This window comes from Calliopsis andreniformis, chromosome 6, assembly GCF_051401765.1.
Source record: "Calliopsis andreniformis isolate RMS-2024a chromosome 6, iyCalAndr_principal, whole genome shotgun sequence".
NCBI classification, from domain to species: Eukaryota; Metazoa; Arthropoda; class Insecta; order Hymenoptera; family Andrenidae; genus Calliopsis; species Calliopsis andreniformis.
The window spans coordinates 1,597,299-1,621,763 of record NC_135067.1 but is presented as its reverse complement, the minus strand read 5'-3'; the positions used below and the strand labels follow the sequence as shown (position 1 = coordinate 1,621,763).

The 24,465-nt window shown below is 32.7% G+C and overlaps 1 protein-coding gene across 1 annotated transcript in view; it reads right to left on the bottom strand.

The window, feature by feature from the left end:
* The window catches only part of LOC143181108 (uncharacterized), a 218,100-nt gene that overhangs the window by 27,067 nt on the left and 166,568 nt on the right, over nt 1-24,465 (bottom strand). Inside the window, exons 11-13 of the mRNA XM_076381338.1 lie at nt 18,991-19,104; nt 17,281-17,394; nt 11,448-11,555 (exon numbers count right to left, since the gene is read on the bottom strand). Coding sequence (XP_076237453.1) covers nt 11,448-11,555; nt 17,281-17,394; nt 18,991-19,104 — 336 coding nt within the window. The remainder of the gene's footprint in view (nt 1-11,447; nt 11,556-17,280; nt 17,395-18,990; nt 19,105-24,465) is intronic.

Sequence of the window (24,465 nt, the reverse complement as noted above, 5' to 3'; positions counted from 1 at the left end):
TCAGTAAAATGGAAGGTTTACAAAAAAGTTTACTCTAAATAAGTATAATTATCATCTCAAATGAAATTAAGACTGAAAAGTGAATTTTTTAGAATTGGTAGATGAAATAAATTCGGGTACTTCTAGTAATTTGTAAATTAAAGAAAATAATTTAATTCTCGTTTTATTATAATTCACACTTATGTAAGTTAATCCTTATTTTAGATGAGTTTAGCAACTGCAGTTTGAATATCTTAAATATAATACAGTAGATATTACTAACAAAAAAAGTGTTTAATGTATTCTGAATATGGAGAAATCTAGGTATAAACATGGTTCTTTATTTATATTTAAAAAAGTATAATCAGATCCCTTCATTAAAATGATCCAATAAATACTAATCAATATGCCTTCTGTTTCAATTTGTTTTCTTTGTATAACTTTTCCTTTACAGTATTGAATTGTTGAATTGTTAATCAAAGTTTCAGATTATTCTTATTATCTTGTCTCTTTGGCTTTCCTTTACACGAGGTTAATAATCTCTTCTTTAACTCTTGGTGTAGCCTGTCCCCCCAACAGAAGATCGTTACATTTCGACTGAAGGGGAACGGCTTAGGGACCAGTTTCTGTGGGATTTCAGTTCAGCTATTACACCACGAAAGCTGAAAGCTCGTTCACGAACAACAAAAGCGGTCCACGAATAACGATACACAAGCTTTTGCTTTTTGGAATGGAAGATACCACTGTTTTAAAGGGATGAGTCAAAAGCTGTATAAAATTGAATTAATTGATATGAAACGATCGGTCCTGCGACTTCAATGATAAAATGACTTCTGCTTTATAAGATTTTAGAAATATGAATTTATATACAACAGATGGTTACTAGGGGTGGCGGGTTAAACGTTAGAAGCTATTACAAATATAGCACCAATAGGTGATGAAAGTCTTAATTGTTTTGAACATTTTTAAAATATTGTTTATAAAGTGGTCAGTTTAAAAAAAAATATAGGCGCTAACTTTTTTAATTATTTCCACCGTTATATTTTGCTATAGTATTACTATTAAAGATTCATAAATTAGAATTCATTTATTTATTTTCAAAATTTTCATGACTTTTGTAGTCCGAAATAGATAGCTATTTTTGTCAAAAGAAAAAGACTCCTTTCTGTTTTAATAATTTACTCTGTCTATCTCCACCAAGCTAAAAGCTATTGCTTCAATTATGGAGTAAAGCCTCTAATTAGTCAGACTTTCAATACTTCAGGAACAGTCTGCTTCAGTTACGCTATCGACACTCAGTCAGACTTCCAAACTGAAAACTATACTATGTTTTGATCGACTAATTGAAATCGCGTTGAAACTTTCATCACCCTCGTCGGTTGTAACCCGTGAAAGACTTCACAGGAGTGGCCGACAGTCCGGATTATTTTGCAAGCGAAAGCAAGGATCCTCGCTGCCAGAACCTCTCTCTTGTCAATGGAAATATTCATATTTTAGAAAAACAGCGAGAGTTTCTACCATCGAGGATTCCCGTACGATATGTAAGTATTTCATATACCACAGTGAAGCTCGTCTTCTGCCCGCAGGCAGTCGTCGAATCCGTCGCAAACTGAGCTCTTCGATATGCAAGAGCCATCGCCGCAGGTGAAGTCCATAGAGGGGCACGGGGCCAAATCTACAGGTCGTAAAACAAACAGCCTGTTTCGTGAACCTTAGTCGCCTCGAGCCCCCAGCTCTTCAGGATCTTCATCAGGGTCTAAAGGTCTTCAATCGACCGTGAAAAGCTCGAGTCAAGGCGAACACTGTTATGTACAAGCTATCCAGTGTGAAAAATACATTTAAAGCGGCGTAGAAGGTGATACGTTGATACATTGAAAGCGTTTGTTAATGGTACCCTGCCGAGATTGAGACATTCATTGATGACATTGAATTTAACGTTGATCCTTTAGCGTTTGTCTGATCGATTAAAAACTGTAAGGAAATAAAGAGTCGTATATTTCCAAGGTTTTCCTGCAGAGATAGGTTTTGACAAATTGTTAGCTGATACGCTATTGGGTATGCGTTCTGTCGTTTGACTAGAACATATTTCTATTTAAGATTATCAATACTGCATATTTTGTACTATACTATGCTTCATGCGTGTATTTCATGTAAAATATTAGAAACTTTTTTTTTTTAAGACCTGTTAGAAATTGTGGTAAAAGTCTTTCCTGAAATTCGACGACTCACTCCGAGTGTCACAGGAGAAGTAAATAGTAAATTAATTTCTCCAGGAATATAAGAAAATGTTCTTGCTATTTTTTTCTTTTTTTTTAAATAAAATGATATAAATAATTCCATTCCTTAGTAGGTTACTTAAAGATAAATACTTTTAAAAATATTTTCGTTACTATACATAATATTAGAGATAAATTTTAATATGCATTTGATTGCTTCAATGCGTATGTAAAAAACTGTACTAATTATATGTAAAAAATTATAATTGTGTAATTGGATTAATTTAGTGGTAGTAAATATTTAGTTTTATCTGTGCATTTGTAAATAGGTACATGTACTTACGTACCATTATTTATTCAATAAGTACTGAATGTGTCCATGTAAAAAGGGATCTTTGTTTTCAAGCAATTTTGATTTATACAGGGGGAGATATTTAGGTGGTCTTATTTGGGCAGACCATCCTGTAGTATTATGGGCGTCTAGTAGACACAGCTTATAGCAAAGAGATTATCATGTAAATGTTATTTATGAATCTATTATTAATTCAGTAATTTAATCCAGCATTTCTCTATCATGTTTGTGATTGTACTTATTTCACTAATTACGTTTTAAATTTCTCATAATGTTTCTTAATTAAATTGTAATGCTAGTCCACATTTTAGGATCAACGTGTACTTTCAATTAAACAAGTGTCTCTTGGGTTGAATGTCCAGTCTGGCACAGTACACGATTTCCTCGACCACGATGAGGGGGAACTTTTTACACGGGATTCCTTCGAAGCTGACTAACACTCAAAGCAATCTGAAGAAGCCCCTCGAAGGCGGTTAGAATATTCCATTGGCTATATGTACAGTGTATTCGTATCGAGTGGACGTGTAAACTATGTTGTGTCTGGTAGTTATTTACGAAAAAAGGCTTTCGACGGTACTCGAGAAAAAGAAACTTGAACGACATGTTCGAACTCAATATATGTTGTTTGAACTCCAAACAAATCAACATTACCCTGGATTAAACGATGACCGTGTTATGTTGAACAGGGTCCGTTATTTTTGACTTTTCAATCTGTCTAGAGAATTAATAGTGTTTGAGAACCCCACGTATAGACTGTTCCAAAATGGCATCTCTTCCTGTGTTTTAGATGCGGCTAGATCAGAATTTAACGACTGTTCAGTATTCGATTTTTATTTATAGTATAAACGCTGACAAGAGAAGAGTTCAAAATGTGCTTCTCAAATTTTCATTCGTTATTCTGTAGAATGATAATTTACAAGCATTTATTGCTATACAAAGTATTCGACAACAGCTGTTAAACTTTAAGAAATGATTTTATGTGTCAAAATAAGAGGAAAATCAAGAATATCGAAATTGTCTTTGAAGCTTCGTTCTTAAGTTATTAGTTGCTGTGAAAACGCCTAAAATGCATATGAAATGTGTTTGACCGAAAAACTCATTCTACTTAACTTCGCTGACGCATGTCAACAGTCGAATATGTTGCACGTCAGACGCAATTTTCACGTATTTTAATGTATTTTTCACGATTAATAATTCATTGCCAGAAATAAAGCTTTACACGCAATTTCATCATTTTTAATTTTCATTTTATTTTGTCATGTAGAATTACTCCTTAAAATTTTTGGTAGTTGTTATGGAACACGCTGTATATAAAGTAGAAAGTATAGACAGTCAACCATTTCTTTAGTTTATATGTATACTCCGTAATATAATATGCGCCTACGTAAATTACTTATGAAAAAATTCTCATATTAAGGTTCGATTTATCGATGTGTAATTTGGGAGGATTCCATTTTACTTTCAATTTATGTTTATAGTCTCATAGCAATTTCCAGTTTTAGGTTATATATTATTTACATAGGGATCATTCCATGCGAAATTGGACACTTTTTGGAGTAACATTTTGGACTTGTTTAAATTTGGATATGTTGTAGCTTTTAATGATATTTAAATGTGTGTCAAAGGAGTTTCCAAAATTTAAAAAATTATGGATTTTACAACTGCTTGGAATAGATGGCTAACTTTTCTTAAAAAATTCATAACTTTTGAACTAAGAGTTAGAGTGCATGCTTATAGTAAAGAGACATTGCGATACTAAATAAAAATTATTTTATTTAAAAAAAAGTTGTTTTTTAAAGTAAATATTCCTTATTAACAGAAATATTTAAAAATCTGAAAAAGTACGAAGTAAGTAAGAACAGTATTTCAAAAATACAGATACTTTAAAATTGGCTCCTTAGAAATGCTGAACAAGCTGATTCTTGTTTATTTATTACTTCAGGAGTTATGCATTTTTTTAAAAAAAGGCAGTACTCTAGTTCAAGCAGCTGTAAAATCTGTAATTTAAGAAATGTTGAAAAACCCTTTGACGCATGTTTAAACTTTAACTAAGGGTTGCAACATATCCAAATCTGAGCAAAATCTGAGACTTTACGTCGAAAAGTGTTCGATTTCGCATAGAATAACTCATAGGTATAATTCATTTTTTAAGTAACTAAGAAAGTTCTGTCATTTTCGAAGTTAAAATAGTGCATCATAAACTCTACTTTAAAAATTAATTTAAAGATCGCGAACTTAATATGAGTACTAGTACATAGATATACTATTTAAACCATACCAAATTATATAAAGAACCTTTTTCTTTTTTTTCTCTGTATGGCTAATAATATTCGATATGATTACAATAAAAATTCTGAATTTTACAAACAAAAATTTGTCTAAAAATTTACTTTTTTGTTAAAAAAAAAAAAAAATAAACTTACTTGAATTAAGAAATAACAATACTGATTCATATTGAAGCAGACTTTGAACTCTTGCAAGAGTAGCTTTCTTTGGAACAACCTGTACGTTATTATTAGGTTGTTCCATAAGTCTGTTTCATTTTCTTACTAGGCTGTATGTAGAAATTACGAACACAATTTATGGAACCACCTAATAAAATCTAATAAAACAGAATCCCTAAAACATTGTTCACAGTCTTTCCTTCAAGGCGTTTATACAGCACAAATGGACGTCACAAGGTAAAACTTCCAATAAAGAAATAGTGTTTCTTTGACCACTTCCGGTCACATCGAAGCTACTACTTTGTACAGCAGTTATCAACATCTTTAGAAACAGATCCAGATCAAGATATCCCCAATTTGTTGCCTTTATTCGACAGAAGACTCTAGATTGGAGTCTGCAAGTCCCACGAAGCAAGAGGAGATTTGTATAGCAGAAGTGGAGACCAATATTGGGCCCAATTGACTTTTCTGTACCTTCGTAACCGCAGTCCTCTTCGTCTGATCCGTCCTTGCAGTTTATGACTCCGTCACATGCGTGTATGTTGTTCAAGCATCTCTCGTCGCAACTGAACTCATACTTCCCGCAGACACTCGGAAATCGTCTAGTGTTGTTGTTGTCAGTAATGTTCCTCTGACGATGTTGGCGAACTTTATCGTAGTAATAATCGCAGTCATCTTCGTCACTGGCATCCATGCAGTTTTTCACTCCATCGCACACCTTAACCTCGGCGATACAATTATTCTTGTCGCAGAGGAACTGGTCTTCATCGCAGACGTATTCTTCTGTAGTGGAAAATTCTTTGATCCTAATGAAATTCTCGTCAAAATTGGTGGATGTGCCTTCTGATGTACCGCCGAGATCACTCGTTGTACTTCCAGTCTCGGTTGTGTCTTCCTCGCAATCGTCCATTGAGTCAAGGCTATTTTCAAAACCGAAGGACCAAAAAATGCTCGTTGTAGGTCTCTTACTGTTGATACATTTTTTTCGCGATGGCTGGTCTTTGGTAGTAGGGAGATCCTTGGAAACTGTCGTTTCCTCTGTTGTAGAAGATATTATTACCTGCTTGGGTTGCCTTTCTGTAATATCTACGGTTTCTTTTGATAGGAACTCTTTAATCCTTTCTTTTGAGGTGAAAGCAGTGGATTTTGTTTCAAATAAAGTGTTTTCACTACTGGTGTACGATACTATTGGTGTAGTGGATTTTGTTTCAAATAAAGTGTTTTCACTATTGGTATACGATACTATCGGTGCAGTGGATTTTGTTTCAAATAAAGTGTTTTCACTATTGGTGTACGACCAAGTATTGCTCCTCTGAATACCTTGAGTAAATCCAGAAGTTGTTTCCTGTTGTTCAATTGTAGTGGACTTCTTGGTGCTCTTATTTTTCCGTTGATTTTTTGTTTTCTTCTTCCTATTTAATTCTTTGTTGTTCTTTTTATCATTTTTGGACCTCTTTCTAGTCGATCTGAATGATCCCCTGCTAGACTCAGTAATGAACTCTACTAAATTGGTAGATTCTGTCGTTCTTGTTGTTTTGACACTAGTATTTCTGGTATCGCCTTTTTTCAATTGAAGATCGAATATTTCTGTGAGTATTTGAAGGTCAGATGTAGAATCGGTACAGTTCTCTTCGTTTGAATTAAGTACTGGTGTTTCTTTAGAGTTCACTAAACCCGAATCAATTTCCTCTTTGATCTTCTTATTGTTGGTTATTTGTGATTTTTTCTCAAGCTCGTACTTTTTCTTCCAATATGCAGCACACGTAGAAGTACATTTGTCAACATTTTTTTTGAAAATTAAATCTGTAGGAACAGATGTATTTTGAGGAATCTCATTGGTGAGTCTACTTTGACTTAGCAAATTTAGATTGATCTTCTGGTCCTTCAAGTTTGATTCGAACAATTCATTTTCATTTTTAATTGGTTTATTGGTCATGTGAATCATTTGCAAAGATGTAGTAGACGGTGACATCGAAGGTGTAACGTTTCCTTCCAGATATTCAGATATTTTTTTTGCTTTGTACCGGTATATATGTTCTCTGTTATCTGATGACTCTGTAGAGACCCTCTTGAATCCGTTACTGACCGCTTCACGCGAGAGATTTGGATTCTGGTCCTCTTCTTCAGTACTTTCTTTTCGAACAGTGGCTTCACCCCACTCTTTGTTTGAGGGTACTTCAGGATTTATCATATTGGATATGTATTCTACTTCGATTGGAGAGTATTTTGTCGTATCTTCATTAGAAAAAGTTACCAAATTATTATGAAACTCTTTTTCAGTGTGCCCCACGGTTTTTGAACTTTTGAGAAAATTACTGTCTGTGGTCTCTTTTTCAATAGTCGATTTTCTAAGTTTGGTATTGCTAGAAATACTATTCCAGATTGCATTATAATCATGTTGAGATAAATCAGGTATTGCTTTCATTAGAAGTTCTATTTCATTTCCTTCTGTAGTATTAAAAATTTTATTTTTTGTGAGATTCGACAAATCAATATTAAGCATTTCATTTATTTCCTCTATATCCATGTTCTTTTCTACGGAATTATTTAATATTTCCATAAGTCTATTACGAATTTCAGTATTTCTTGGGTTATCGTTATTCTTTTCCTTTAGTTTTATGATTCTACTGTTTTCTTTAGTTTTAGTTGTATTTTCTTCTCTTATATTCATCTCAGTGTTATCTTTTTCAATAGCAGAAATATTTTCTATCTTGGAAATCGATTTTGTAGTTTCTGTATTTGTAGAACTATTTGTCCAAGTTGCACTCAAGTCATTAATAGACAAATCAGGTATATTTTCATTTAATAATTGTTTCGCACTTTCTTCTGTAGTACTAAAAACTTCGTTTCTCGCAAGATTTAAGAAGTTATCATTAGAAACTTCATTCTTTTTGGTAGTAACTGTCTCAGTAATGAAATCGTCTTTTTCTTTAGAAATCCATTTTGTAGTTTCCTGTACATAGATAGAGTTACTTTTCCAGTTTAAATTACTATGATATGTAGATAAACGAGAAACTTCACTGTCCTCGGTAGTGTTAAAGGTTTTATTTTCCATTTTGCCTAAGAGACTTTCATTCGTGAATTTATTTTCTTCTATCGTCGATCCTAAATTTTTTTCAGTAACATTCAGTGCCGTTTTTGTAACTTTCCTATATTTTTTCCTCCGTTTCGAATTTTTGTTTTTCTTTTGCTTTGAATTTAAGTTCTCAGTCTCCTCTTTAATTGTCGAAGTCTCTTGCTTTACTTTATCAACGCTCGGTTTAGTAGTAAAAGTTTCTTTTCCCTGTAAGTCTGATTCAGTAATTTTTTTTTCAGTTTCTAAAGTGTTTGTAGATGTTTCATTATAAATAGAATCGGTAGTGAACGAAGAAGGTAGGATACTAATTATAGTTGAAGTAGAAGTAACAGGCGACATCAACGCCAAATGTTTTTCAAAATACTCCCTAAACTTTTTTTGTCCATGTTTCTTCATAAATTTGAGGTTATCAACTTTACCAGTAGTGGTCGGCGTTGGCGAAAATGAATCTACGAGAGACGAAACTTCAGGACTAGTAAGCATCTTCTCTTTAGAGTTTTGTAGAAGATCAGAATTATTATCATTTCTCAGGTTTTTCTTGCGCATATTGTTCTCCTTCTTTTTCTTTTTTTTCTTAGACTTATGCATATCTATATCGACAGAGTTGGTATCTTCGTTCAATTCCTGAAAATCCCTAGGAAATCTGGACAAACTTTTACCGAAAGAATCAGCCTTATTAATTTCCTCGTTTTTTCGTGAAAGTGGTTTCTCAGAAGTGTCCCAAATCGCCGACTCGAAAGCTTTCCTTTTCAGTTCAGGAAAAGCTGCTTCAATCGAGTCGACAATCATGTTTTCATTTTTAATAGTATACAGTTCGGATCTTTTATCCGCTGCACTCAAGGACGGATCATTGCCAAAATTCTCTTTTCTTCTTGACTTCTTCTGTTTTCTATGCATGTGAAGGTTTCCCTGACGAATTTCAGCATTTCTTCTCTCCTCCTGCAGACTTGGGAATCCGAGCTTCTTTTTGAATAATCTCAAGCCGTTGTACACGTTCTGCCTCGGAAATTTCTCTACGATGATGACAATGACTGCGATGAACGGTCTCGTTGCGAGAGTACGAGAAGAAAAACGGGCGGAACAGGTGCATCATCGCGGCGTAAATCCTGCTCTCACCTCAATGGAGACGTCAACGAGACGAGCAAGAGAATGACGACCAAGAAAGGCAGGAAGAAAAAGAGGAACAAGGAGGCGCGAAGAAGAAAAGACGAAGTCATTGGAATGAGACGGATTTAAGATCAAAGTGGTAGATCAAAGATCCTTTACTGCTCGTTACGGAACAATGAGAGTCCCTTTTCTTCTTCTCGTCTTTTCTGTTGACTGATGCTATTTTAGAATTCTCAGATTTCAAACCTAATCACCTGTTTTGGCATAGGTTACAACATATTTTAGTCTTGTTAGTAGAAGATAAATAATTTGATAATAAAATGTTACAGTTATGTTGTATCGAGGATTTAAATGAAATTTTGCGGATTGAATTTGAAAATCATATGATGATATTCTTTGGAGTATCTTGTATCAGTGGATGTTTGTTATAAATAATTGTTTATAGATTTTATAGTAGATGAATACTTTATGATCATATATTATTGGTCAAAAGTTTGGAATTATTTTTTAAATTATGAAAAATAAATGTATTTTGAGAAACATGCTACTTGAGTAAAGATTAAAGATAAACGAGGAGAATAATTACAGACCATTGTCTTAAGGTCAACTCAAACGTTTTTTGTCATGAAGTATAATTTTAGTGAGAATAAGCAAGAATAACATAATTTTGGTTGTTAGAGTAATATGTGGGACATTGTACGAATAATTGTTTTATGAAAATTTTCTCAGTTTCAATGCATTACGATACAGTGTTTTGAGTGAGTGCATAAAGCAATTATTCTGCAAGCATAAGGTCGAGTTTCTTTTAATAGTTTTATCCGAGATATTGTAACTTTTTACTGTAAACTTCTACTTAAAAATGGTATTGACAAAGTCTATTTACAAACTTTGTCATTCACAATTCAATAAGAATTTAATGCATAAATATATATAAACATCAAATGTAAACATTAACGACAGAGAATGTTTCTGTGTTTTTGCGATTCTTATAACCTGTTTGTATATTCATGAGTAATGAGTGTACAAATGCAATTATTTCGAAAAATGTTTATACAAGAATTTATTGTGCTTGTAAAATAAAGCGTTCTAAAATTTAATTATTTGAATTATAAAATTAACTTCAAAATGGACAAAAGAAAAATTGAGGAAGTGTAATAAAATTCTATACCCTCTATTCAAGAAGTACATCTTATCCTCACTTCACATAGTTTGTTATAACATATTTAAAAAAATATAACTGAGAAAAGAGATTTTTTATTAAACAAATTCGAACTGTTTCTAAAGAATTTACACTCTTATCAAACACAATATTTTTTACAATCATGGTTAATAAGATAAAAATGAGTTGGTAACAAGTAATCTGAAAATCCTCTTGTTTCGTTCTCCCGTTATTTTCATTGCTCATGAGGGAATACAAACTGCATTAAAAGTCATTTTTTCATTTAAGAATTGGAAAAAAAGCTTTTGCGTTTATTATTTATACTTCATATATGTTGTTCTTATGCTTCTGTATTGTTCAGGGTTAACACACGGTTGCTTAAATGCGCCCCCCCCCCCCCCCCCCCCCCCAAAGAAATTGAAGTTCTAGAATTAGAGACATTGAATAGTGTTCTAAAAATGTCATCAAAAGGGTTCATGTTTGGGAAACGAAAAATGAGGGTTGTTTATGCAATATTGTTTCATGCATTTAAATTAAAAAAATCTAATAGTCATTGTTTATATTAGAAAAAAGCAAATAAAAATAAATAGAGAAATAAAAAAGTTATTCAACTTTCAAGTAGAAAGTTGACACAATACCATCATACAATGTTCAGATTTATTTTTCAAGTTACATTCAAATCGTCAAGGTCATAACTGTAAGATTCTCTGCCAAAGAAAGAGAAACAAGACCAAAATAATATACGTTGTTCCTCGAATCATTAATTAATTTTCGTGTCCATCTTTTTCTTCCCCTACCTAAAAATTTCTAAACAGAAACTCCTAACAAGATTCTCATTCTCAAACAATGACTCATAGAAACCGAGTTGACTTTACTCAAACAGAATTACCTTTGTTACGTTACGGATAAAAATGTTCATCTCTCTACTCATCCTTCGGTATTGTACCCATAAATATTGAGTATAATTTATTGGATGATTGTATTAATAGGTTTTAATTGACAGGTTATTCGTGAAATATTAATCGATTTTCCGAATCACGAAGAAATCTGTTTAGGTGTAGGTGTAGCTGTAAGTGTAGGGATGAGTAGTGCGTAGTGTGAATGGCATAATTACCGCAATCCCTCTCGTCAGAGCCGTCAGAGCACTCCTCCACCTCGTTGCACTGCAATTCGTAGCTGATGCACCGACCATCCGTACAGCGGAACTCCGTTTCTGCGCAACCTGCTCCATACACCACACTCATGCACATTTAACCCTTTAACTGCTTAATCCTCCAGGGTACGCGAATCCCTTCGATTTCAAAAGGGAAGAGTCGAAGAAAAAGGAGGCTTAATATCGACTTTCCATTTTTATAGCGTTCACAATGAATTGTAAGTAGAATATAAAATCTGCGGTCTATTGAGACTACAATGCAGACTCTTTGAAAAGTATCAAAGAAACAGAAGGCTTAACTTCAACTTTTAATTTTCATAGCGCTTATAATAAATTGCAAGTAGAATATGCAATCTACGCTCTATTGAGATTGCAGTGCAGAATTTTTGAGATCCTGGTACCCTTCAGACTAATGGTATTAGAAGTTTAAAGGGATAAAACAGGGCGAAAATAGTAGTCAGTCAGAATTTTCTATGATAGAAGTTACTTAATGTAGTACAATGAATCCTTGATTACGAATCTGATCACACGAGCGTTGACGGATAGTTGTAGTTGTGTCATTGTTATTTTCAATTGGGACGTCGAATCGTAATGTCTGTTATACTAATGTTTGTATGACCTGGTTCTAACAAGATCTATAAACTATTCATCAAAATAATAAGATGTTTTAGGTTTGAATCACGTGATACTTTGAATAATCTAAAGTTCTATTGAAGTTTAAAACTTTGTGTCCCTGTTTTTGGATATTGTATTGAAGATTGGTCCGACCTTATTATATGTCAATCGAAGAGATCATATCAAATACAGCTCTTGTCAAATTCTGCGATTTTTTAAAAAAGAACACATTTTAGTAGTAAGAACTGGGATTCACAATATAATGAAATTTATCCCATCAAAAACGCAATATGAGCACTATGCTGAATGTTTTGTTAAAAAGAACATTAATCAGTTGAAGAAGAATGAAACACGCTACAGTAATTTTTTTCTATTTTCTTGTGCTCTCTCATTTTCAGAGCGACACGTTCGCGCGCGAATGCACGTGAAAGCGACCTTAAAAAAAGGCAGAAGTTAACAAAGATCGTTGTTGCTATGAGCAATTTAGTCTATTTCAATTTTTTTTCTGAAGTATTATCAATCATTTCTATGGAAAGATTTGTTGTCAATGGTGAATTGCAAATATGCAAAAAATTTAATTAAAGCTTACACTATTCTATATAATGGAGGAATACACACATCTTTTATAGCGTGCTACAGCATTTAGATTGTGTGCGATAGCACAGCAGCGATTTGCTTGCCACATTACCTATGTACATATATTTTACTTTACTTCATTTATGTAAATAAACCGTATTTAATCAAAGCATTTATAGATTGAAGATTAATACTGATTTACTTGGAAATATATTTGTCCATTCAATTTATGATAACATTGAAAATTAATGTTATATACATAATAACATAAGTAAATATATGTATAATAATGATACGTGTCGCATATTTTTCAAACATAGCGCGTAATTCGAATTATAGCAGCAGCACGCTATAAAAGACGTTCTTATTTTTCCACCTTCCTAAAATAATCGAAACTGCAATTAACTTTTCAACATGTAATATTTATAGATAGAAAATGGAAATAGTTTAAACTATGTAAAGTTTATCAGATAAGACACACTAGTTATGAAGATATGTATAGGATGTGGCATAAAAAGTAGGTCATTACAATAACCCATTTTCTGTTAACGATACAGAAAGATGATTCAGAACAAAGCTTAGTCTGTAAGGAATCATAATCTCGTGACAATTATTTTATACATGAAACTGGAGACGACATATGACATGGAATTAAATATTCTTTAATATGTATCTAAATGAATTAAGCAGCTCACCTTCCTGCACGAAAAAATACCAAGTTATTTATAACAAAAACCCATTAGTTTATGAGAGATTATAATTTAGATTAAAATATCTACTCTAAGCTAATGGTCTTTTGTCACAAATGGTTTAGCACTTAAGGAGCTGCGTTAAACGATATAATAAAAAATATACGATTACATTAAAGTAAGACGAAGTTAACTTTCATGTCTTCTGTACACTTTCACCTATAAAAAAATCATTGACATCGGATTATGTTCCTCCCGAAACTAAGCGACAGATGTCTTTCTATCTCCAACACTCTATTTTAAACATTGAGGTAGCTAATTTACAGCTGTGTTTTTATCACTGAAATTAGAATAAATAATATATAAGGAGCACTAACCAAATGCTGATGGTTCAAAGTTTAAGGTATGTACAATATCCATTCTTTAACAGAAACAATAACGCTTAGAAAAATAACTTAAAATAATATCACATTTTATACAATTTAGAGACAGCTTTCTAATACGAAATATTCTAATTTAAAAATTAATTTATTCATTAAAGTTTCAAACTACAACAATGGACAACAACATAGCAAAAAGACCTAAAGTTTTGTTACTTTTAATAAAATCGATTAGAACAAAAAGGATACATCATTTTTTCAAGTTCACAACTGCATTATCCCCTTAAGCTTTTGACTTCTTACCAGAATTTACGTAATTTATATCAACAATTCAGTAATCGATTACGAGAGTAGACCATCCTGACTACGTCTAAAGTAGTGACAAGTTCTGTTTCATTAAATGATATTGATATATATGATTAGATTTATTTTTCTATTTTTTTTTAAATCAAAAGTTTACACAATGGTGGAAATATTCGCTATTTTCGGAATCTTGTTTGGATAGCTTGCCGCCATTGCCGATAGAAATTGAAAAGTTGGAAACAATAAATTTTTTTTGACTCGCAAACTAGAATCGACAAAATACATTAATATCATTTAAAAAACTGGAAGTTTTCACTGTAAATACCTATGAAAAAAATTCTAAGCGTCACCTATTTTTACACGTGGTCAAGGAGTCTAGTCTGTTAAATGAACTCCAATAGAACGAAAGTCAAATTTCAATTTGGAGTTTCAACATAAGAATTATTCAAAAATTTGCTACTTAATAATAAAGATCAACCACGAAGTAGAAGCCCATAACACGTAATACAAAGGGCAGACTGACTTTCTAGTTCTCTGTCGAGCGATGGACAGCATTAAAGGGTTAAAAGTGCAGTCAAGCCGGCTTCTCGACACCCATTGTTTCACAGACAAAACACGCGGCTACCGCTTACGGTTCAAGCGTCCCCTTTGATGCGTCTTCCTTTCCCTCTCGTCTGGTGAAATCAGCCGTGCGCGTCGACATAACGCAGGGATGAAATGACGACAGGAGTGCCATTATTACAGCGTGGTGATTTCGTGAAAGTGATTACGTAGCTTAAACAGCGATGCGCGAATTTTCCAGCGGATTAGTTGGGCAAAAATGTTGAGTCGCTTCGAAGATCGCTTACCTCGAGCGTATAATTTCAATTTCAACGAATTTTAGAGATCTTCAAATTTTCAACATTTCCAAAACTCGATTTCCGAGAAAAACGAATTTAATTGCAAAATTTCAGAATGGCACAATAATTTTGATCGTTTAGAATTGTGAAGATAGTATTTAAGTCGATTTTCGAGACGATTCGGAACTTTAACCTCTTCAAAAGTGGAATGGAAAAACGTGGAACTCATAGGAAAATGATTTTTCGCGCGAGAGGAAAATTTGTCGAAGCGTGCTGTAACGGAAGATTGCTCGGGGTTAGGGGAAAAGAAGCCACTTCCTGGTAGTGTTCGGTCAGCATGTGTAATCGTAAATCGAGTGTCGAACGTGTCGACCGGAAACTGGGATCCACCAAGGCACTCGTCATTTTAGACCGTGTTATGGTGAGCATATAAAAATTATACAAGAAATACCAAAATAATGGATCGAAAAATATATTGTTTGAAATCGGGACGATTGAGATACTCGAAGTTCTACCCAGCTGTGAAAAAGCGTGTTATGTAACTTCATTAAATTTAAGATTGTTTTATAATTTATAGTGTTCATCCAATTGTCTGGGAATGCAATTCCAACATCAAGATAGTATTATATTTTTTATTCTCGAGAAAAGGGACTTTAGAGTTAGATGCGAAAAAGGAGAAGAAATATGGCAAATTAACTATACTAAAGATGATATGCAATGTTGAAAACATGCAAATATCATAACGACAGCAATTTTTAATTCTAATATATATTTAAGGTAACAAAAAGTTCTCTTTTTTACTAAATTGGAGAAGGAATTCGAATTTAGGAAGACTATCAAAAGCCTTAAAGAAAAAAACAATTTGAAAAATTCTTGTTAAAGGTAGATATAGGGGAAACTAAATCAATATTTTCTATTAAAAGATCAATTTTTCAGCTTCTTTGCAAGAAATATTAATATTTAAAGACGATATTGTTTTTAATATGAAGATGGAAGTTTTTCTGATGAATATTTCGTACAGAAAATAGTAACTAAGGGATTAAATTAACTCTAAAAACAGTTCATTGAAATAAATTGAAAGTTGTTGGTGAACTTGTTTTTTTAGGTTTAATATGAAGTATTCAGATTATCAACAATCTCTACTATTCATTTATTTGTTGTCTTATACCTTCTGAATCAAAGTGCATCAACTATCTATGTATTACAGATGCGACCGTACTATCTACGATTTAGCATCGAAAAGGCCACGTCCTCTATCAGCATCAATATCTTCTTTTGCTATTATTTCTTTCCCATTATAACCTTTTTTTTCACAAAAAATTTCGCAATTTATGTTTTTTTTTTCAAGACTCGAAATAAACCTAACGCTTCAATATACAAGTGAAATAATTAACATACTGCACAGAATAGTTAATCAAAAACTACAGACAGAAAATCTATATTAAACACGAAATCTATTCTCCTAAATTAGAAAAAAGATGCAAAACAATCATAGAACAAAGGGCTATCTACTTGACGTTGGAAAGCAACACCCTGACAGCTTGGTGAACGGCGCGAATCGATCCTCGTCAACTAGCTGCTCCCAGAAAGCAACTTGTTGCTCTCACAATGGGCGTGAATGTCACGTTGGAAGGGAATTTCAAACGTTCATTAAACCAGTAGTCACAGATCCCCAGAGTACATCTCTGACGACAGATACCGAACGGATCCACGAATGGGCTAAAAAATTTCTCTGTTTCTCGGGATTAGTATCGCCTATACAGTAAATTCGGTTTAAGTGTATACAGTCAATTACTTTTCCATCTATTTTAACTACGAACAAATCGTTTATACGAAAATTGTTTGGTTTTAAGAGAAGAAAATGATTTTAATAGTTTCTGAAATTATTACTGACAATGATTTTAATACCTGGCTTATTTTTTAAACAGGATGCATTAAACAGGCACATTTTTACTACAATAATTTTAGTAAGTGCTTTAGGACACGTTTCCTGAGGTATTGAAGTGTATTTTTGATCAAAAATTTTGCTTGGATATTAATGAAAGATATCGAGCTTTATAAATTCATAAAGTTCGATAATTATCGTTAATATCCACATAAATATTTTATAAATCGTTAATCAATGATATATTTTATACGCTCAGTTAAATGTACTTTGACACTTGTAGATAGGAAGAACATAATTTCATATATTTTTGTGAATAATAATTTCAAGAAACCTCTTTGTCCAAATTTCTTGTTCCCTTTAAACAATTTTTGTATAAATAATTCCTTCGTGTTCTGAATAGTTGAAAAAATAATTGTGTGTACATATTTAAATCAAACATACTTTATGAATTATATCTTACAATTAGCCAATTATACTGTTTTTGAACCAACAGAGTCCACTTACCGCATTGGTTCTCGTCTTCTCCATTGCGACAGTCGATTACGTGGTTGCATCTCTTGTCGATGCTGAGACAGGTTCCATCCAGACATCGGAACTGATCGCCGCTGCAAGTGGTCACTGGACAAAATTGAAAAAATGTCGTGGTCATTTTAGAGACACTGTGCTAGGCGACTTTAATTTATTAAATTCAATTGGAGCAGTGTTTCCTGTGAACATGCATGACAGATGACGAAAGGAGGAAAGAAAAAACCAAGCTGGACTGCGGATGTTTAGACTGGCAAATTAATCTACCTACTCTTAACGCTCGAGGGGATGCAATTACCGCCGAGTGGTTACGGAATAGTACATTGTCCTTAGTACCTAAGTATTTTTTTAAAGCGGACAGAATCCGTTCGTGGGACGAATTAGACACTGTGAATTTCTCATGCGAAATATTTTTTAATTTTAATTTTGTAGATGGAATTGATAATGTACAGGGTGTTCAACAAGTGCCAGTACTTAAAATGTATCTGACTACTGCTACCGCTGGGATGTGTTAGCCAGATCAAACAAAGCAATGTCAGTAAAATAAGTCAACCAAGTTAACCAAGTCACTGGAAACAAAACTTCAAACTCAATTGTGTTCTCGACTGCAAGAAGAGTTTTAGTACCAAAATAAAGTTTCTAGAAAAGTTTCTGTAAGCACTATGAAGTTAAATATTTCGTATACGAAGTAAAGTTGCATTTAAACTTTTTGAAATATTTTTCCTACGTACTTTTACTAGTGCAATATAAATTATGCAATAAATATAGGTATTAGTGAAAATTGTTTCTCTTATTTCCAACTAAGGCTATTCCTATATATATAAAAGACAGAATACAATTGCAAAAATCGTGATGTGGTTTGAGCTTGAGAAAGTTCACGAAATTCTATAAAATTTTAAAAACTAATATAAAAAGAGTTTATAAAACCATTGAAAATAATTTTGAAATGTTTTACAGTTTATCGAAAAATTTGTTCATTCAATTAAGATCTTAATAGCTTAAATACCATTATGGAAGGCGAAATTTATTTTCTAGTAGAAATTATAAGTAGTAAAAAAAATTCTGACTGTCTATGTCTATTTCGTTCCAGCTTAATATACAACAGAACTGTGATAACGACAGCTAACTTATCTTCTTCTAATTATAACTTCTTATTTTTTCTCTAAATACAGGTTGTTATCTGAAGAATATTTAAATATAAATAATTACTAATTCCGAAGATGAAAATTACTAACGTTAGTGTAACAAAATTAGAATTCTGTCGTTTACAAGAAATTTGTTATCAGTGAATATCAGTATAAACGAAATTTACATTTAATTGAGAGATACTATGATATTTGAATAAATACTTTCAAATTTTATCCTTCGATAAACTTTTGTTTAATAATTTGTCAAAAAAGAATGATATGACGAATTAATTATTTATATCCCTAAAATGATTGATTCCCTGTACTAATGTTTTTATTATATTATTTTTTGTATTATCTTACATTCGCGAGGAAGGAATAGACAAATAGACCCTTCTTTTACAAGATTTCAAAATACCATAAAAATTCATTTTAATAATGCCTGTATTTTTCTCTTATCAATTTTCATAATCGAATGAACAATTAGGGAGTAAGTAACAAATACTTAAAATAATATTAATAGACCAGCGATAAAAAACTAAAAATGAAAATAAAACAATACCAGTGCAATTGCGTTCATCAGAACGGTCTGAACAATCTGAACGTCCGTCGCAACGTGCGCTCCTGCTGACACAATCACCGTTGGCACATTCGAATTCGTCTGGCTGACAGCGTGCTATGAATCGAAAAATAAAATGTAACATTGAAAAACAAAATTAACACAAGCAATTATAACATAAATTAGGAAATTTCAAAGTAAATGTCTAAGTTACAGCGAGACGCAGTGATTAAAAGTTAAACTAAAGTGAAGATTGGTTGTACGTATACTATTGTCTCGACATAAGTTCGACGGTATATTATTTAATCTGCAAAATAAATTTATGTAAGGACAAGGTTTTCATATTCTCTCAGCTCTGAACGGATTTCAAGCTGTAAACTTGTATTGTAGTATGCTGCAGTTTTAAGAAAACGTGAATGTATCATTAAATCATTTAAATGGATCGTTTAAATTTTTCAGTTACTTTTAAAGAAAAACATTGTTTGAAATAAAATTAAACTGTTCAGGGGGATGAAAAAGTGATAAAAAGAAAATATTCTTTAGGCTTTATAAAAGAAACAGAAATTAATTTGTTGCTTGTTTCAAAATGCTTGAATCTAATACGAATCTTAAGAAGTACTTTCTCATGACCAGAAGAAATTATGTGGCAATTTTGATACACTACATATTAAAATAAACAGTAATATTAAATTGTTGCGGAAGAATATATAAGGTTGGCAACCGAATTGTTGGAATGCAACTAAATTTGGTATGTGTGCTTTTGAGTTGCTAGAAATATCTGTGTACTTTCTTTTTCTTTTACTTTTCTTTCAAAACTGGTGGTATAAGCGGAAAGCCAGTTATTTTACGTGAAAAAATGAGTCGAAAATACGCAATACATTTTTTTTATATCATGCACGGAAGTACAGTTTAGGGTGCTTGAAAGGTACACGTGGCAAGGGAAACACTCTCAGTCTGACCACAGACTGTTTCTATGGAACGCTCGAAGTATTCTCCTTTCTCCGTTTACCCTTCAAACGTCTAAAAGTGTAGTCCGGTACACTTGTACTCAGTCAAAATTCAAAATCAAGTTTCTCGAATGCTTCGTTAAGCATGATATCAAACATTTTTATTTTATACTTTCATTTTATTTTCTCGCGTACAACCGCCCCCTTTCCGCTTGTACAACAAGTTCTGGAACACCCTACATGTTGGTATTCAAAAGAAACGTCTATCGGTTGTATAATTGGTATTGTTTTCGTCTAAAACGAATAGTTTAATTTTATAACGTAATCAATTGTTCATGAATTTTCGTTTTATACTTGGTACATAAATTATCTTATAAATTTCTATACACAAACGATAGAAAAATTTAGACGATCCCTTTAAATGACCCATCTCATGTGTATAATCACAACCAAACCAATACACAGTAACATCTACATATGTATAAAGAGAATGGTTGCATCATTTTAAATGTCAGTTTTTCTTGAAAACGCGAAACTTGAAAACGCAGACTGTTAATTAACTTAATTAACACGAAAAGTAATAAAAGCTCTCAGCATTTCCTAGTAATATTTGAACGACTCTAAAGAAAATTCTGTTATTTTTCATGTTGAAATAACTTTACCAGAAGAAAGAGACTTCTCTTAAAAAACGAAGAATGAAGCAGAAACTTTAATTACGCTTTAGATTATGTTTGAACTAAATAGGAAGGTATTGCAATTTAGGTTAAGTTTAGATTATACACATTTATACTAGATTCAAGTTAAGTTATGTTCCATAAAGATTCTAAATTTGGAGCGATACCGGTATTATGTATTGCAAATGAATTTGATAAGTTTCGAAACTGTTCTGGAATCAGATGCTCCAACAAATTGATCGACCAGAGGAAGTAAAACGAAGCCGGACCGGTGCTCGTCCGTTTATCGGCCGGTGCTCGTTCGCAGGGGATAATTAGGCAGCCGTACGATCATAATGAATCGGATTATTCGGGCGGATTTCCATTACGTCTCGCTTTCGACGCGGAAAGAAGGGAAATAAGATTCAAAGGAACGAACGATTCCGAAACTCTCGGGCCACGGTGCCGTGCGATTAATTACTTGAGAAACAAGCGCCCCTTATCGGGACTAAGCGTTATATCCTTGGACAAGCGATTACTCGGCCCAATAACCACGCGACGTACCCTTCATTTCATTTCAAATCGAATTCTGTCTTCGTTTACGTGCGACTTTTCCAGAGTTCGCATTTTACGAGATGCTTCCGAAAATGTGGAACTATTACAAACGTTAAAATAATGAAATAAGTTCATATACATGTGTATTGAGAAATGCTTAGTTTCTTATTCATTATATTGCATCTTATATTTTCTAAAATATTGTTTCTTGCGCATACGTAGTTCTTTTGTTGTTGAGAGTTGGTCATATGATTTTTCACACACTAAATTAATGCCGTGCTAAGTGGTTTTTTTTGTAAATGAAAGTACTGATACTGATACGTACTGATTCAATGATTGTATACATATGTATACGTACATACTGTCTGACAAAACTATAACAGATGCTAAAATTGTCTAAACAGGTACGAATCTACCTTTGGAGAAATGGTAATTTTTACATCATTAGTGAATTGTTGGATGCATGAAAGATGCGATTTCTGGATGTTGTTATCGATTAAATTTGGCTTCTCTTAATCTTTCAGGGACGTGCTTCGTGTATATCGTACAAATTTTAACTTTTTGTATATTAGTATGCAATACATATACCTAGTATGTACTACAATGCGGTTCTACTTAGGAGAATTGTCCTGAATAACTTTTCAACTCTGTTGAAAACTATGAACTATTTAAATTAGTAAACTCTCTGATAATCTAATCTTCATTTCCATTTGCAATATGAACCATTCCACGCCAACTCGTATTTTTGTTGGTTATGGTCGATTATAGTAGTTGACATTTGTTCAAAACAACAACAATAAAAATATTTTTGTTTTGCAAATTTTAACCCCAATTCAAAATTACTTCCCCCCTCTCTCCCTTTCTTTCTCTCCCTCTCTCTTATTCAATGATTCCCGTGTAAGAAAGAGATAGAATTGTCAATGCGATCAGATTTGTCTGAACTGGGTGTACATTTTTCAAGATTAATTTTTGTATGTACATTGTGTATGTTTACATTTTGTTGTAAATTTTGTATCTTTAATAGTTTTGGAGATATAAATTCAAACGTGAAGTCAGTTGTCGTAGGAATTGATAAAAACTGTAAATTTTAGGTGCTTGAATTTCTTGAAAAATTTCGAGATTATCAAAATGATAACTTGACTTAACCTTAATTGCACATGGACTACAATATATTTCAATATCATCAAAATCCCAGACATCGAGCTACAAAAGTGATTGACTTGGCGTGGAATGGCTCATGTGCATCTGCAGCAAAAAATGCGTTATTCTTGAAGGAGTAAGATACATGTGATATGAAGTTGTCCAAGAATTCCTGATTTAAAGATCCACAGCAATAAATAGTCTACGATTCGGTCAAACTAGAGTCCCTCAAAGGAGGGTCCGGACTACTCCAGACACTTCGGTCATTTTCCCACGTGCTCTGCCATAAACACGTAGTAGGTTATGAGGACAGGATCACCACGTGGACGCATAAAGAATGTTAAGGGTGTGTAAGAGAAGAATAATCGAGATGGCTACGTTAATTACGCAATGTATTGTGAATCTGATTGAAATGAATTACGAAATGTGGAAATACCAAATGAAAAGTATTCTAATTTACAACGAAAGACCGTCCAGGAGTAGAACATCGAAGCCATAAAAAATACACGAGAATGGTGAAACAAGGATGAAAACTCAGACACCAATTCTGCTGAGCGTGAAATAAATTTTAGGGAAGTACACGAATCGGAGGGTCTGCTGAAGAATGATTCAATCCATAAGTAAGAAGACTAGTCTATAGAATATTTTTCAAATGAATTTTATAGTTTCTTGAAAAGCTAAGAAATGTCTAGAAGAGTGATGCTCAGGAAAAGTGCCCGCGAGCAGACAGCAGTGCACAAAATTGCTCGCAAGTGGCCAACCCCGAGCGGCTCCCCTATTCCTTGAGGAACAATTTGATAATAGTTTCGACGGCTCCCTACTCTGCCGTTCGCGCTCGCCTCGGAGATAGCTAAGCATCGTTGATCTAGAGAATTAACAGTGGAGTATACACCGTAACAAAATGGTGTGACAGAGAGAATAAACCGTACCCTAATGGAAATAGTCAGGTTTATGCATTTATAGGCAAGTTTAGGCAGAAGCAATGAATACTGCAATGCAATTAATTACAGTGCTCTCTTTAACATAACAGCAAACGATTTCTGTCGTCGTTTATAATTTACTTCCAGTGTCTTTATGTGATTACTAGTGAATACATTTTGTAATATCTTTCTACAATTATTCTTTTTGTTGCATAATGAAAGTTTTAATTGTAATGATTTAGTTTCCTTCAATAATTATTATATATAAATATCTAAACATTGGGCAGATTATAATACAAATGTTGTATATCGAACGTGTAAGATACATCCAATGCATGAACCAAAATTTTCAATTATTAATTTATTTTCTATACAATATCATAAACGCTTCTAAAATTTACAATTCTTCATTCAAATTTTTATTTTTGGATCAGCTTAACGAATCCATCTATGATAAAATGTTCGTTAAAAAGAACACATATTTAGTAATTAGATTACATTTAGCCCAACTGTAACATGAATGTTTTATAACCAATTGAAATGGCTTGAATTAAACCTGGAACTTGATCGAACATGGTAGGCAATCCAACAGCATTAACGTTCTTATCACAACACACTGTAACAGTACCAACGTAACTAGAAATAACCAGTCTTGCTTGAAAATGGCGGAGACTTTTCCCTTGAGGGACTCTAGGTTAAACAATACTTTCACGATGCGGGATTATTTCTTTTGTAAAAAATAGAAAAGAAAATCAATGAAAATGAAAAAAAAAAAGATGAGACGTAAATCTCGATCTGAACTAGCTGAGGTTGGTTGCATTGATAGTTGCACAGACTTTAATAATTATCATATAATAATGTATGTATGTTCATTGTAGCCTCTGTTTATGAAACGATCAAAATTTGATTGTCTTTTAATTTAATGTTTTGAATAAATTACAATTTCTCCAAGATCTAAGGAATAAGCATTTAAAGTATTACCGCACACGTTCCTGTTTTAAACTTTGATAAATGTTACGACATATTATTTCTAGCATTTCAAACCAAAATATGCATGTTCATTTAATGTTGTTAATACCTTGTTATTTTGTTTACTGTTTAAGTAGTTAATAGTTATGGTTTATTTCGTTAATTTCACTTCTGTAATATTTAAATAAAAAACATGCAATGTTAGAAATGTTTTGGATTAGCATTTTAGAAAATAGAAAATAGCGAACGATTAAAAAATAGAGTGTTATTGACATATGTGTATATGAACTTTTT